The sequence below is a fragment of the Thermobia domestica genome, chromosome 4, assembly GCF_964235325.1.
Source record: "Thermobia domestica chromosome 4, izTheDome1.hap1.1, whole genome shotgun sequence".
NCBI lineage: Eukaryota > Metazoa > Arthropoda > Insecta > Zygentoma > Lepismatidae > Thermobia > Thermobia domestica.
The window spans coordinates 320,401,012-320,416,721 of record NC_137457.1 but is presented as its reverse complement, the minus strand read 5'-3'; the positions used below and the strand labels follow the sequence as shown (position 1 = coordinate 320,416,721).

The 15,710-nt window shown below is 38.5% G+C and overlaps 1 protein-coding gene across 1 annotated transcript in view; it reads left to right on the top strand.

The window, feature by feature from the left end:
• Window positions 1-15,710, top strand: part of LOC145684374 (chordin-like protein 1) — a 268,863-nt gene that overhangs the window by 192,605 nt on the left and 60,548 nt on the right. Inside the window, exons 5-6 of the mRNA XM_081756620.1 lie at window positions 4,918-5,069; window positions 14,344-14,437. Of these exons, the coding sequence (XP_081612746.1) occupies window positions 4,918-5,069; window positions 14,344-14,437 (246 nt within the window). The remainder of the gene's footprint in view (window positions 1-4,917; window positions 5,070-14,343; window positions 14,438-15,710) is intronic.

Below are 15,710 nucleotides of genomic sequence, written 5' to 3'. Positions count from 1 at the left end.
TAAAACAGTTAGACAGGTATTAGAATGAAATATTAAATTATTAATAAGTTCGTACGTGTGTTCAGTGTTTCTTCCAGACATGTTTTTTTGGGGGGCACTGCCCCCCGGAGCTCTGAGAGTGACTCCCTCGGAAAAGACCAAAATAATACATTTAAAATATAATAATAAATAGAATAGTACCAGCAATGCCCTCCCGGAATACTAAGTGCTCTCCCCCCCGGAACATTATGTCTGAAAGACACACTGCGTCTGTTGTTTACCTACACTGCCAAGTTTTCAGTATACTTTTTATGTACCATTTTCAAAAGTCAGTAAGACATTCGGTTGAAAAAGGAATTTTATCAGATTTCAATATTATTTTGGAGCTCACTGTACATTATATATTGAAAAATAAGGAGACGAATCAGATGTAGATGAATTCCAATGAAAGGGGAATGGTGCAAATATTGGAAGGTCGCCATACCAACTGTCAGAGAGGGGATGTATCAAAACCATCTTACCTTGTTGAAATTACACTGAGAAAAATCCGTTATCCGGACAGTGGAATATTATACAAATATACCACATCCATATGTTTACTACGGAAATTTCTACGAAGCATATGTTGTCCACATACTACATACGTACTGTCTTTTTTTCCGCTTAGATGTTACATCGTGTCGCTGCAGGATGTCTGGCATTTAACATTCCTTCATATATTACATAAGTACACATATGTTACATATGTCAGCTATACGTTATGTATGTGAGATCCGTACCGCTTATATACAGTCCTTTGTTTCATACAGAAAATACGTATAGATAGAACACTTATACAGAAAGTATTATTAAAAATAGGTTTTCCGTTATACGTTTGGCGTACAATGTTCATATAGCCATATCTTAAGTCTAAAAACTACAGGAGTTACGCATGTAATCTACATTTTTTCTCTGTATAATCTATCCATGAAACGCTCTATCTACCAAGTACATAAACACCAGCAAATTGAAACACAACTTAAGACCGGCAACACTAACTTAGGAGGGTACCAAAATGGTGTTTTAGTTTAATGTTGGTTGATCACAGAAGACAGCATAGTGACCCGGCAATGTAGTTGCAATTTCAGATTAACAAACCTTATACTCGCCTTGAAAAGTTGTTAGCTACAAAGATTCGCAATATTCACGAATGTTGTGTATTATTCTAGAAAAATGTTGTAAACATTTCAGAGAAATTTATTCATGTTATTTCAGTTATTAAATAGTTTCTTGTGGGGATTGCCATAATAGAGAAAATTTGACCAGTTTGCCAGGATGACCAGACCACCCATGCAGGTCCGTATCCACGTGGAGCCTAGAGGGGGTCGAGCCCCCCTAAAATTTTCATGGTACACTTGCAAATGAACTATAATATAGTGATTAACTATAGTATGGTGGATCGGGCCAACTAACTTCTACCGCTCCCCCCCTACATTTTTTGGGCTGACTACGGGCCTGCATCCATGGTCTCGATACTTAGAAAATTGATTATTTTTTGTTTAACATTCGCTTTCAGCACCGAGGGTATGTTAGACAGAACCTTCTGTTTAAAGGATACGTAACAACATTTAGGAGTAGGGTTCCCCGCCAAGCGAGATGTGACATTATTTTGTAACGAAATAAAGATCTTCGAATACAAATACATATCAATCTCACGCCACTGTATCGAGAAGAGACAGCCTAAATTAGAGTTTCTCAACTGCTGTGTCGCGAATACACGTCAGGTGTGTTACGAGATTTTTAATGTCTTTTAAGATCTTCCGAAAAAGAAATGATCTTCAGTAGAAAATAAAAATTTATCGCTAATCGACTTGATTTCACACTTGTCTTCCAAGTTTAAAGATGGAAAGTTTACTTTTAATGCTGTTCATTTTTCCTTTCGAATGAAACACTGGTCACAGAAGAGTAATTTCAATAATACGACTCTTTTACATGTTATTGAAATTACTTGTACCGTAATAGGTGGAGGTAAAACATGATGCAATATAGAAACAATTGACAGGCAGGGGTGTGGCGAAAGATTGAAACGTACTTTGGTGTGCCCAAAAGGAAAAAAGGTTGAGAAACTCAGGCCTAAACTCTTGTTTCGTAAGCAAGACTATTTGAGACTTTATGCTTCACCTGAAATCAAATCCAGGATGACACGCACCAGGCTCGTTTCCAGGAGGGTCTAGGGGGCCGGGCCACCCTAAATTTTTGCTGGCCCCCCAAAATTTTCACGGTAGGCTTGCAAATGAACTATAATATGGTGATGAACTATAATATGATTGGATAAGGCCTCTCTAACTTCAGCCGGGCCCGCCTACATATTTGGGCTGGCTACCGGCCTGACATGGACGTGATGCAAGCAGATCTGCTACTTAGTTTCGAAGGTGTAATTTTACTCTGAAACTATTTGTTAAAAAATCACTTATATTTGCCAAAGAGTGAGGTGTGTGTTTCTCATTTTGAAGAGTTTTAATTCTTTCCTTTATCTCTTTTAAGCAATGTTGAACATGACTTTGTTCATTTTCAGTTAACTTGCAGAACGACATAGCACCTTCTTAATGGATAGCACAAGCACACAGTTATCCCCTTGTATGTTAGGCAACCAGCCATGATGGATCGTCAATTTGGTTGCATAAGACACAGCATTCGCGGCAAAGCATTTGGAATTATATGAAAACCACATATTTTGTCAGTAATCTTTCAAGAAAAGGTTATTTCAACTGATTAGTACAACACAAAATTATATATTTTGAATGTCAGAATTCATAATTAGCCTATTGGGAATGAGGGTTTCAACAGGTTTCGGTTCTAGCGGGTCGAAAAGTTCTATCGGTTTTAACAGGTCACACGATCCTGAGCGTGCATTCGACCAAATAAAACCGAATGTATTGGGTAACGAGCAGGAGGCTGGATACCCATTTACCCGAAAATTCGAAGCACAAGTTCAAATGGTTCATTATGCTGTAAAATTCCTGTTTCGCGTGTTCTTAGTTTAAAAGTCTCATTGCAATTTTCATTCATTAATGCATTCCCTTCTACTGTTCTTAATAAATTATTCTATGAAATAAATTTGGGTGTGAGTTGCCAGCGATCCACACATGTTTGGTAAGTGTGTTTCTCTTTACGCTTACCAAAAAGTGGTAACTCCATACATTGCACAGTGGGGCGAAAACGCAAAAAGCTGGCCAAAAGTAAAGAAACGAAAGTTAGTAATATAGGAAATTTTTTATGTAGTTGGCTAGAGTGATGTTAGAAAGGCCCAAATCCATAAATAGAATAGGGTTTTTACTTTATTCCGACTACCTGAACCACTCTTAAGTAGACCCTTCAGCAGGTCAAATGCGTAGAGAACAATAGAAGAATTGTGACGCTTCCGTTGAAACGGTTGTAACTTTCGAACGCGTTTAAATCTGTAAAGTTTTCCTATATTGTATGGTAAGTAGAATAAGTGCATGAAGTGAAAAATTAATAATGATATAATAATTTATAATTTGAATCGCAAGTCAGGCAAAATTTTCACATTGTTTATATATTTTATTAACTTAAAGAGTTGAAAACATTATGTGCATCCTCATGCACCACGTTCATATTTGTAGAATGGTAGTCTGAATATTAATTAATGCTGTCGATAAAAACGTAGCTGCCAAAACGTGCCAATTACGAAGCGTGTTGATATTAATTATTGTTCATTTAATGTTACAGTGACAAGCCGTTGCAGTTATCATAACCGAATTAAATACCAATAATTTGTGTCATTTAAGTAATAATACATTTCTAATAAATAAGAACGTAAGTAACAAGTAATTGTTCATCAAAATATGTGAAAAAAGTTAATGTTGTTAAAGATACATTGTGAAAATTACGAAGTATGTTGACATTCTTTTTATTCCGCCATTTTGTTTTTTTCATCTTTAGTTGCAGAATCGTAATTAGCAACCTCAATAACCCCTTTATCGCCACTTTTGAGAACATTTCTACGACTTTTTCGACTTTTGCAAATTTTATTCCGCCATGTTGGATCCGCCATTTTGCTTTTTTTCAACTTTAGTTCCAGAATTGTAATCAGCAACCTCAATAACCCCTTAATACTAAATTTCATTCAATTTGAATATAAGTTAGTTATCATATGTTGGCCAGCTTTTCGCGTTTTCGCCCCACTGTGCATCGTCTGGTTGGAAATGGGTGTTTGAGCACAACTCATTAGACTTGATGATTCCGAATGCTATATCGTGAATGCTGTGTCTTATGCAACCAAATTGACGATTCATCTTGGCTGGTTGCCTAACATACAAGGGGATAACTGTGTGCTTAACTAAAAATGAACAAAGTCATATTCAACATTATTGCAGCTACCATCCATTTCTAAGTTGTTTCAAGTTATCTTCTAGGTATATAATTGTTATTTAAAAGGCTGCAAATACATCTATAAGTAAGATCATTGAATTGTGTTCATCTGCATAAGAATAAAAACAATGAAGTGTTAGGAAGAAGTTGTCACAGTCGCATTTTCCCTTAGAGCAAGTATAAGGATGCACATAGCCATAGTAATTTATATGGCGCACAGTGTATAAAAAAATGGTTTCGTAAAAGAACGAAAAGACAAAATTTTTTTGCTTGTGGCGTATATTTAAATTAATTAATTACAGTAGATGATCCTGTACGAACTGTATAGGTAGGTACAATAAAATAAGTATGATCTTTTCTCCGTTTATCTTTGTCCTTCAGATACACAGACTAACCGACAAAAGCACTGTGAACTTTCAGAAGTTCTAAGGGTTAATCCTGACATCGAAAGCTATTTTCTTGCAAGAACGTGACTTTTATCATTCAAAGTTAGGTAGACGTTTACACTCAATATCATATTATGGCATGAGGAAATTAACCTTTTGATGTTTTCTGTGTTAATTGCAGAATCCCGAACCACCCCATCGTCCACTCCAAAAGGCGGAGTCATCTCCTGCATCCATAACGGCCACATCTATAAGGATGGCCAGAGCTTTCCGTCCAATGACTCAGGGATGCGGATCACGGAAGCCAATCAGTGCGCCCAATGCACCTGTCAGGTGAGTACGTCCCTCTAATTACAATCATTTGCCTGCAGATGCTATACATTTTCAATTTATTAACATAAGTTTCTTTATACTCTAGTTATTTCATATTCAGTATAAGTGATTAAGGGTGAAATCGAGGTTTTTGTGGTTTTGGTACTACTTTTCAAAGATTTTTCAAAAAAATTTACTAGAAGGCAGTTAACAGTTTTAACCTACCGTAAAACGTGGTTACTTTGGTACAGTCCGCAGCAAAAAAAAAAACTGCAACATGAGCATGTAAGTTTATTGTGAAACTACGCCTAACAGCGCAGTGAATCAACATAACGTCTAAGAGGCACGAATCACGCTAGGAGAAACCTCGGCGTCCTCCCCTACACACGTATTTTGGAGCAAAAGTCTTTGTCGTTTCACAACAAATTTAAATGCTCATGTTGCAGTTTTTTTGCTGCGGACTGTACATAGTTTTAGTACAAGGGAGAATCAGAAACCAAGGTTACAAGGCAGATATTTCTGGAGTTTCGTTGTTTTACAGGAATGAGGAGTGTGCGGTAATTTTAATACATGGAGTTGGCAACTCTGCTAGTTGTAGTAAACACAACGTTTGGAAAACTGGTTTCGCGAAAAAGTACGCTCAGTTATTCGATTTCTGTGCACGAAACGTGTAACCGTGGCTGAAATTCGCCGTCAGTTCATAGAGGTTTATGGAGAGACTGTAATGTCTCGTCATCATGTCGTAGATTGGTGCCCGCATACGGTCCAGAGGATTACCACGCTGTTAAAGCAGTTTTGCTGGGACACCATCGACCACCCTCCCTACAGTCCGGACGTCACTCCAACCAACTTTCGTCTGTTTCCGCACTTGAAGGAGCACCTGGGAGGTCATCACTTTGCTTCAGACGAGAAGGTGAATCGCTTCGTGACACCGTGGCCGAACACGCAAAGACAGAATTTTTATCAGCATGGAATTTTCAAACTCATCCTACAATGCGACAAGTGCCTCACCCAATATGAAGACCATGTCGAGAAATAATCTAATGTATTTTTTTTATCTGTTGGCTGTATTGGTTGTATGAAATAATACATAGGTTTCACTGTAGGCTTTGTAACATTACTTTCTGATCACCCCCTCATATAATTAGAAAATTACGAAACAAAATAAAGCAATATTGATTCGAAATTGTCTGATTACAATGGGACCAACGTTATGCTTAATAAATGTGAGTATAAATTTATTATCCACGCACTATATACTGAGATATCCCCTAGTCGTTTCTGTGAAAATGTTACCCCATCAAATCTTGTTTTCAAGGAGGTATGCATTACAAAATTTGAAATGTACCATTGTCATCAAGGGCGCCGATTTCTCTGTAAATTGACGGGGGGCCCATTCAGATGCAGAAGGTATATATATGAGGATTTTAAGACAAATTGCATTCAAATTATGTCAAATATTGTATGTTCATAAATACAATAAGGGGGGCCCATATGAGCTTTGGCGGGGCGACTCCCCAGGATCGGCACTCTTAATTGTCATACTTGTAAAGGGCATGCTTAGCCTACTCTTAAGTATACAGTATTTTCAACAATCCTGTTGAGGATATATTTTTTTCTTAGTTTTTCTTTATTTTGAGAATCAGGGTCGGATCTATCCCGGGGTCGATGGGGCCCATGCCCTCCAGTTTTTTGTGTAAGGAAAGTAACTTAACCTATTATCTATATATTTTTGAAAGTTCATAGTAAACTCTTGATATATCTATCATAGTATGGGTTCTTGCTGCCCCCCCAGTTTTTACCTTCTATATCCGGCACTGTTAAGAATATTTGAAAAATAAATGCTAAAAAAAAACAGAAAAGAAGTCCTCATTGAACAAATTAACAACTTAACCACTTACCGCATGGCACATCCCTTTTTTTCACTTGAGCTTTTGTGTGATTTATCAAAGGCGCCAAATGATTGTTTCGTCTGCTGTGTGAGATATTGACGGGCATGAATAAGAAAGAGATTTTGGTGTCATCTGGCATGTTCTTTGTGAATTGTATTAGGCGGTTAAACGCTTTTTTTGTGGTTTTTGTGAAGCAGTGGATTTTTGTCAGTGATAATAATATTTGGGCGAAACATTGTGCGCACTTTCCCCAAAGAACTGAGAGTAATGTATAGATGTAGTAATCCTATAGTATAGTATAGATATTACTGTCTGAAGTGATATATATGGCAAGACCCATTCCCTGCGTACTTCTAGGAAAGTTTACCTTACTATACATAGTGTGTCATATATAACACGTACTTATTTTCTCATCAGAATTAAGTGAAAAATCTAAAATTCAAGTTTCAATTCATTTTTCAAGTTTCCATATGAAGATTTCCAATACGATTATTTGTTTTCGCTAAAAGAAAAAATCATGCAGAAAGGGGTTAAACTAAGAAAGTACAATGAACTTAAAAAGAAAGAAGAGTCGTAGTGTTCATACAAAATGCAACAACTGAAAAGAAAACAAGTGCACAGAAAGTAAACAGTCGTCATGCAAAACCACTGAAGATTCTTCGACAGTCTCTTTGTATTTTGGATTCATTGTTTTTTTAAAAAATCTAACCTGGCATGTAGTTTAACCCTTCATCGGTTGAGGGGTGAGCGCAGCGCTTACTTTTGCATTTCTGCACCTGCCATTGGTCGTTGTAATGTTCTACTGACGCGTGGTGCCATCTAGCTGTTAGTTTGTAATGTTACGAGCAGAATTAAGTTGGTGCAAGGTTTGGCGCCAAGAATCAGTGTGAAATATACTGTGTTTTGTATTGAAGTGTCACACGAGTGGGCGCTCCGCTAATTCTTCGACCGATGATGTCATTTAAATTTCATTAGATACTTCACGTGGAATGCAGTTCAGTTAGTTTCATCTTCTATATTGAAAAGTATGTATGGTCTGACTTGTGTGTATTGGAGCCTTCGTAACATATTAGTAGTTGGAATGAGCAAAACCGGTTTTCGTAAAAACTGGAAACTGGTTTCTAGACAAACCGAAACCCAAAAATCGACATTCCGGTTTTCTTCAAAAACCGGTTCTGTTTTTCATTGAAACCGGTTTCGGTTTTCTCCAAAAACCAGTTCTGTTTCTCATCGAAACCGGTTTCGATTTTCATCAAAACCCGGTTCGGTTTTCACCAGGATGACACATACCAGCAAAAAGCAGGAAGAGAACTCACATCCTTATTGTTGCGATGACTAACAGATAGATGAGCTTTGCGGACAATGTCTCGAAGTAACATGACTTTAAGGAACCAATAAGATGAAATTCTTTGAGAAAGCAACTGATCTAGGGTATTTATGATTAAGATTTCTGGGCTCTCGGCATCTATGTCTATGTTAGCCCATCACTAGGATTAGGATTAGGATTTACATTTTGGGGCTTTCGGCATCTATGGCCATTTAGTCCGTCACTAGGATTATGATTAGGATTTAGATTTCTGGGCTTTCGGCATCTATGGCCATTCAGAACGTCATGTATGAGGGATGACACTACCCGGGGACAGGGAAAGGAGGATGCGGCCTAGGTCCTATAAGGTAGGTACCACCCCGGCATTTGCCTGGTGTGAATGAGGAAAATCCACGAAAACCACACTCAGAATTGCTAGCCTGAAAAATCTTTTTACACATTTTAGACCGAGTACCCACACCGGGAATCGAACCCGGGACCGCTCGCACGAAAGGCGAGAACATTAGCGACTACGCTACGTGGGGCCATAGCAACGGATCTAAGCGAAAACAAACTTAAAAGCGTCGCGTGTGAGACTGTGACGAAGCAAAGGTAAAGATACTAGAGGTTGCTACCACTTTTTATTACAAATCTTTCTTACATAAACAAGGACTTCCTAGTTGAAAGCAAACAACAAATAAGTAAAACTTCGATCTCAGCTGACGGCGTCAAGCGAAAGGTCGCTGTTAATAACCGATGAACTCGAACTTCGAACCCTGCTTTGCTCTCAATAGATAGATGACTGATTTCTAGCATGTACAAAGATTATTGGTCCTTAGTTCACAGCCCGTAACACTAGGATTGCCTAAAATTACAGAAGAAACAGAGCCCTCATTCGAATCAATATCCGTAGTTTGTGGAGTCCGAGGGGACTATCAACAGAGATTGCGTAAGAAACTGCGGAGGACGATAACAAACATTAATTGTTACTGGTTTCCGCTTCAGTTTGGCTTTTTGTCACCTCCTCCCCTTTCTCTCAAAGAATTTCATTGTGAATTTCATTGGACTTTCCCGATATGCTTTTACCACTGCTGACCTCAGAGAGGATGGTTCGTGTAGGAACGTTAGGTTTTATCTCCGGATTTTTCATTGAGTTTAAACCACAGTCCCTCTTTTCTGAGATATATATTCCAAGAAGATTTCTCCTACGATCACGGATGATGGCATCGTCTCTGATACTACGGCATATGACGAGTATCGCAAAGTAACCCCAGAACTATTTCAATTTTGACGAAGATGACTACCGCAATATTATTTTCTGATATATTCCCACATTATCGACATATATAATGATTAAAGTATTCAATATTCATTTTAAGTGCCCGTTTCCGTAACAGCGGTTCCTCTCTCTGCATGTGTACGCGATAAATGTTTGCCAATCATAGATATTCCGTTACCTATGCACAGGCAGGAATTTATTTCGGCAAGGGTCCAAAGCTTTCTTCGGGATCTAAATTCAATATAAGGATAAACCATATTAAAATTTCTAAAATAGGCTGTAAAATTATGCTACATTTACAGAAAAGTCGGGATTTCGGGATCCAGACCCCCAGGACTCCCCCCTGCGTACGTCACTGCTTATATACAATACACTTCAGTCTGATATGCTTCGGACAAGGCCAAGGATGTTATAAATAGAGGATCTGCCCATATGTATCTTCATCCTATTAAATCGATGAAGCCAGAAAACAACCGAGCATCGGCACGTCTGATTGGCTACTCTCGTTTCTGCCATCATCTGATTGGCTACTTTCGTTTCCGCCACGATTGTTGGCTCAAAACATTGCGATCCTATTGGGCGGAGTGGGCAGAGTAGGGGTGGCGAAACTGTGACATATGGCTTCAAGATTTTGTTGTAAGGGCAGATCCTCTATTTTATAAGATCCTTGGACAAGGCGGTGTCCATTAGTTTCGGAAGTTACCACTAGAGAGCAGAAGAAACTTACCTTTCTGACGCGGCCATGGAATTACGTTTTCGGCAATAACAAGGCCTTCCACACTATATTCACATGTAAGAATATAATTCTCAAAGCTACACTTGCTGTCCCAAAGTAACCCCGTTTTAATATATACATAAAGGAAGAAATCCAAGTATACTGCTTAAGGTAGAAACTTGAAATTTAGAGATGATATAGGATTTGCGATGTAAGGTACCAATGAGAAACGAATTGACATGGAAAAGGTGAGACTTGAGGTTACAATTGTTACAATCAGTGATGCCAACCTGTGGGAAAAATCCTATATCGTGGGAGTTTTTGACCTTATTTTCTCGGAAAGGGATAATAAGCAGCATATATGGGATTTTTCGAGAAAATAGAAATTTACAGCTTATTCATTTAGATATTGTAAAGAGTGACTAACACAGAGAAATTATTACAGCATAGTTTTAATTAGTATAACGTGGGAAATTCACACGTAAAATGGGATTTTTTTGCCTCTCGACGTGGGATTTCATATTGTTTTAGGTTGGCATCACTGGTTACAATAAACTACGAGGGAGGTTCGGAAACTAAGATTACAAGGCCGATATTTCTGAAGTTTCATATTTTATAGAGAAATGAGAGGTGTGTGATAATTTTAATACATGGAGTTGGCAACTGTTAAGAGTTTCAGCCACCCGTCACCTATGGCGCTAGTTGTAGGTAAACACAAATGGCGACTCATTTGGAAAATTGTCCTCAGGAAGAAGTCCGTTCAGTTATTCGATTTCTGTGGACGAAACATGTAACCGTGGCTGAAATTCACCGGCAGCTGGTAGAGGTTTACGGAAACATTGTAATGTTTCGTCAGCATGTCGCAGAGTGATGTCGAAAGTTTGTGGCTGGTAGAGAAAACGTCACCGACGAGCAGCGTAGTGGCGACCCAGCAAGGAATCAACAGATTTGAACACAGCTCGTGTGGAGATGATGATTCAGGACAACAATTGAGAATGTCGTTCGGAAGCGTTTGTCATATTGTGAACGATATATTTGCAGTACCGGAAAGTTTTGTACCCGTTGGGTTCCACACAATTTGTCCAACTAACACAAGGGGAAGCGCATGGGAGTCATCATCGGAAACCCTCCCTACAGCGCGGTCCTCGTTCCAAGCGACTTTCACCTTTTCTCGCACTTGAAGGAGCACCTAGGAGGTCGTCGCTTCGCTTCAGACGAGGAAGTGAAACACTTTGTGTGACAACGTGTCTGAACACGCAAGAACAGGAGTTTTGCCAGGAGATAATCTTCAAACTCATCCCACGATGCGACAGGGGTCTCAACTGATATGGATACTATGTCAAAAAATAGCCAAGTGTGTGTACTATGAGTTGGCTACATTGGTTGTATGAAATAATACATATACTTTGTAATCTTACTTTCCGATCACCCTTCGTCCTAACTGCCCCTTCAGCTTAGAGACATAAAATTTTGTATTTAGACTTTTCGAAAAGAATAATTAAACGAGTATTTCAGCGTAGTCTGATACTTCAGTAGAAGAGATGGGGCGTGGTTTAGTAACAGTTCATATAAGAGGTTCGAATTTCGTGTAAGATTCGAGTTCAGACACTTTCTAAGTGAAAACCGCAGAAGGAGGTACCCAAAATAATTCGTTAACACCAATTCTTATTATAAATCAAAAAACATATCAATCTGTGAGTAACACTATTATACAAACTTCAAAACATTTAAGATTTACAGGTTGCATCAGCATATAGGATAAAATATTTAGATAAAAATTCTTAATCTTTGTTACAAGTGGAACAGAGTCGGTCGAACTTAGAAGTTTATCAGAGATGTGCTCTGCAGCCCTTACTCCCATTTAAAAATTAATTCCCATTAAAAGTGAAAATAAAGTACCACATGCAAGCAAAGCGGAGTGTATCCCTGTTCGAGTTCAGCCACTAGACATAGCGAACTTTATTCCTTAGATGATGGTCTACTTGCCCACCAATTTTCGTTCAGATCCGGCTAGTAGTTACCGAGAAATAAAGTACCACATAACAAGCGAAGCCGAGTCTTTTCCTGGCCAAGCTACGCCACCAAATGTAGGCCTAGCATTTTTTATTTGTTAGACGATGAGTTACTTGCCCACCAACTTTCATTCAGGTTCGGTTAGTGGTTACCGAGATATAAAGTACCACATAACAAGTGAAGCCCAGCCTGTTCCTGCCTAAGCTAAGCTACCAAATGTACCGGTCTTTATTCCTTAGAGAATGAGCTACTTGCCCACCAAGGTTCATTCAAACTCGAGTAGTGGTTACCGAGAAATAAAGTTTCAGATACGAGATGAGCCGAGCCTGTTCCTGGTCAAGATAGGCCACAAAATGTAACAATCATTATTCCTTAGATGTTGTGTTATTTGCTCATCAAATTTCGTTAAGATCTGGCCAGCGAGAAATAAAGTCTAAATGTGCCGGGAGGTAATAAACAGCAATCTGTGAACAACGGTAATTCCCAATAGTTCACAGACAGGCTAATAGTTGTCGCTAGCTACGTTGGCTTCTACCTGATGCCAAAAGATGTCGCTAACATGCAGACAATTTGCAGAAAAGCTGAAATTTTGGGTGGAAAGTTAGTAATAATAATGAATATAAGCTTGTATTCTTCATCCTTGTTAATAAAAGGAAGACGCCTTGGTCTCTCTCTCTCTCTCTCTCTCTCACACACACACACACACACACACATGTTAATTCCCAATAGCTCACTCTTAGATTAATATTTGTCGTTAGTTGCGTTGCTTCCTATTGACATTAAGAGATGTCACCAGCGTGCCGCCAATTTCCAGATCAGCTCAAGACTTCGGAATAACTAATAATAATAATAATATACAGGGTTATTACAAATGATTGACACAATTTCATAAGTTCACTGTAGATTTACTATTCGGCATATTATCACAAAGTTTTCAGACGTGTTGAAGACTCAAAACGTTCGTTATATTGCAGGTTTGTTTCTGATTTCTGCCACGAGAGCGCAGTAGTCAGCATTTATTCCAGATGGTGATAGGCGCAGAGAAAGTTTATTGCAAAGCACTGTTGATGCGAGCTCTCAGTTTTGTTAGGTTTATTGGTACAGGAGGAGACACTGTATCTTTCACATAACCGAACACACACAAAAAAAAATCGCATGAGGTTAGGCCCGGAGAGCGTGGAGGCCATTATACGAATTGGTGAATATCATCCCCACTACGACCAATCCATCGGTTTTTCAATTTCCTGCTTCGGAATTTAGGAGCATCGAATTGGAAGCATTCTGAAGATGCAAACTGTGCATATTATAGCCGAATGGACTTGGCAGTTGGTGGATCTTTGTTGAACTTCGTTCGAACAGACTGATGTGAATGAGACTCGAGTGCATCATAACCTCTGTCACCATCTTGAATGAATACTCAGTGTTGCGATCTCGTGGTAGAAATTAGAAGCGAACCTGCAATACAAAAGAACTTTGAGTTATTCAACAATTCTACAAAGTTTTGTGACAATGTGTTCAATATCAAAGCTACAATGAATTTAAGAAGTCGGATCAATCATTTGTAATAACCGGATGCTAAGCTGGCTGTATCTTAATTTTGATATACTCTCTAAAATATTCTTATTCTTTTTGTTATTATTATTTCTATAATTTACTGAAAGTGTGATTCCCTAACACTTAGTGGTAGGTCGTGCCAGGCTTTAATAATGATACCTAATAGTTTTGAAACCATAGTTTAATTGTGAACGATATTGGGTTGTTACATAATTTCGTAGCTCTTTTGTGAGCTTAGCTGTTTAAATTTTTCTTCTTGTGCGGAAGATTTTTTTTTAAAAGTAATCAATGGTATATCCTTCTTCATTGTGTACAAATTCTTCCCATCGTTGTAGCAGTTCTTTGATTTTGCACTTGCTGTGCTTCCTCAAAATGTAATGTCCATTGAACACAAACAAAATGTTCGCTTTTTTTCTCCTGTGTTACAAAAGTCATAGATATCCTATAAGACTTCCATCACTTACGCATTACATACACACGTAGTTTGTAAATCTAAAAATGAGTTATTCATTGTTCCTTTTGATTATATGTTGCAGAAAGGAGTGGTTATATGTGATCCTGTCACCTGTCCAGACTTAACATGCAGAGATCCAATACACTCGAGTGAACACTGCTGCCCAAAATGTCCAGGTAAGTAAATAAAAGTAATTATAGTTTTACAATAACTGAATTCCAGGATGATATGCAGATTGTTTAGAATTGAACGCTCCTTTTCAGCACAGATGCTATAAGAAAAATGCATCTACAACTTAATATGGAGTCCGTACCAAAAGAACTCTAATAGCAAATTGAATAAGAGTCTCCTCTGCGAGAATCCAAAACGCTAATTACACGGGTGGATAAAATGTAGTTGTAATAATATGTTATTTGAGAGGCATGACTCAGGTAGTAGCAAGTATTTTGTAGCCATATCGAAAGGTTACACGACGAGAGTATTAGGCGAGAGAAAAGTTAGACGAGACTATTAGGCGAGAGAAAGGTTAGACGAGAGTATTAGGCGAGAGAAAGGTTAGACGAAATCAATAGGCGAGAGAAAGGTTAGACGAGAAGATTAAACAAGAAAAGTTAGACGAGAGCATTAGGCGAGAGAAAAGTTAGACGAGAGTATTAGGCAAGAGAAAGGTTAGACGAGAGTATTAGGCGAGAGAAAGGTTAGACGAGAGTATTAGGCGAGAGAAAAGTTAGACAAGACTATTAGGCGAGAGAAAGGTTAGACGAGAGTATTAGGCGAGAGAAAGGTTAGACGAGACTATTAGACGAGAGACAGGTTAGACGAGAAGATTAAACAAGAAAAAGGTTAGACGAGAGCATAGGTGAGAGAAAGGTTAGACGAGAAGATTAAACAAGAAAAAGGTTAGACGAGAGCATAGGCGAGAGAAAGGTTAGACGAGAGCATTAGGCGAGAGAAAGGTTAGACGAGAGCATTAGGCGAGAGAAAGGTTAGACGAGAGTATTAGGCGAGAGAAAGGTTAGACGAGAGTATTAGGCGAGAGAAAGGTTAGACGAGAGCGTTAGGCGAGAGAAATGTTAGACGAGAAGATTAAACAAGAAAAAGGTTATACGAGAACATTAGACAAGAGAAAGGTTAGTTAAGACGTGTTTCTCTTCGATATCGCCTTCGATAGAGTCATGCATTAACCAGCCATGACGAAGCATGTCCATTTTAGCTTCCTCTTTTTGATCGTGTAGATATTATATCTTTTTTCACGTACTAGCTTTAAGACTTCTTTATTTGTTACAATTTGTGTCCAATTATGTTTCTCATTTGTCTCTAGCATCCTACCTCCAGACAGGGCCTCTTGTAGATTCCATGAGTACCCATACAGAATTTTCTGTGACTTCCCTACCGACGTCTTCAGCACTGTTGATAACTCCGCATTGTCACAATAGCCTAATAACAATT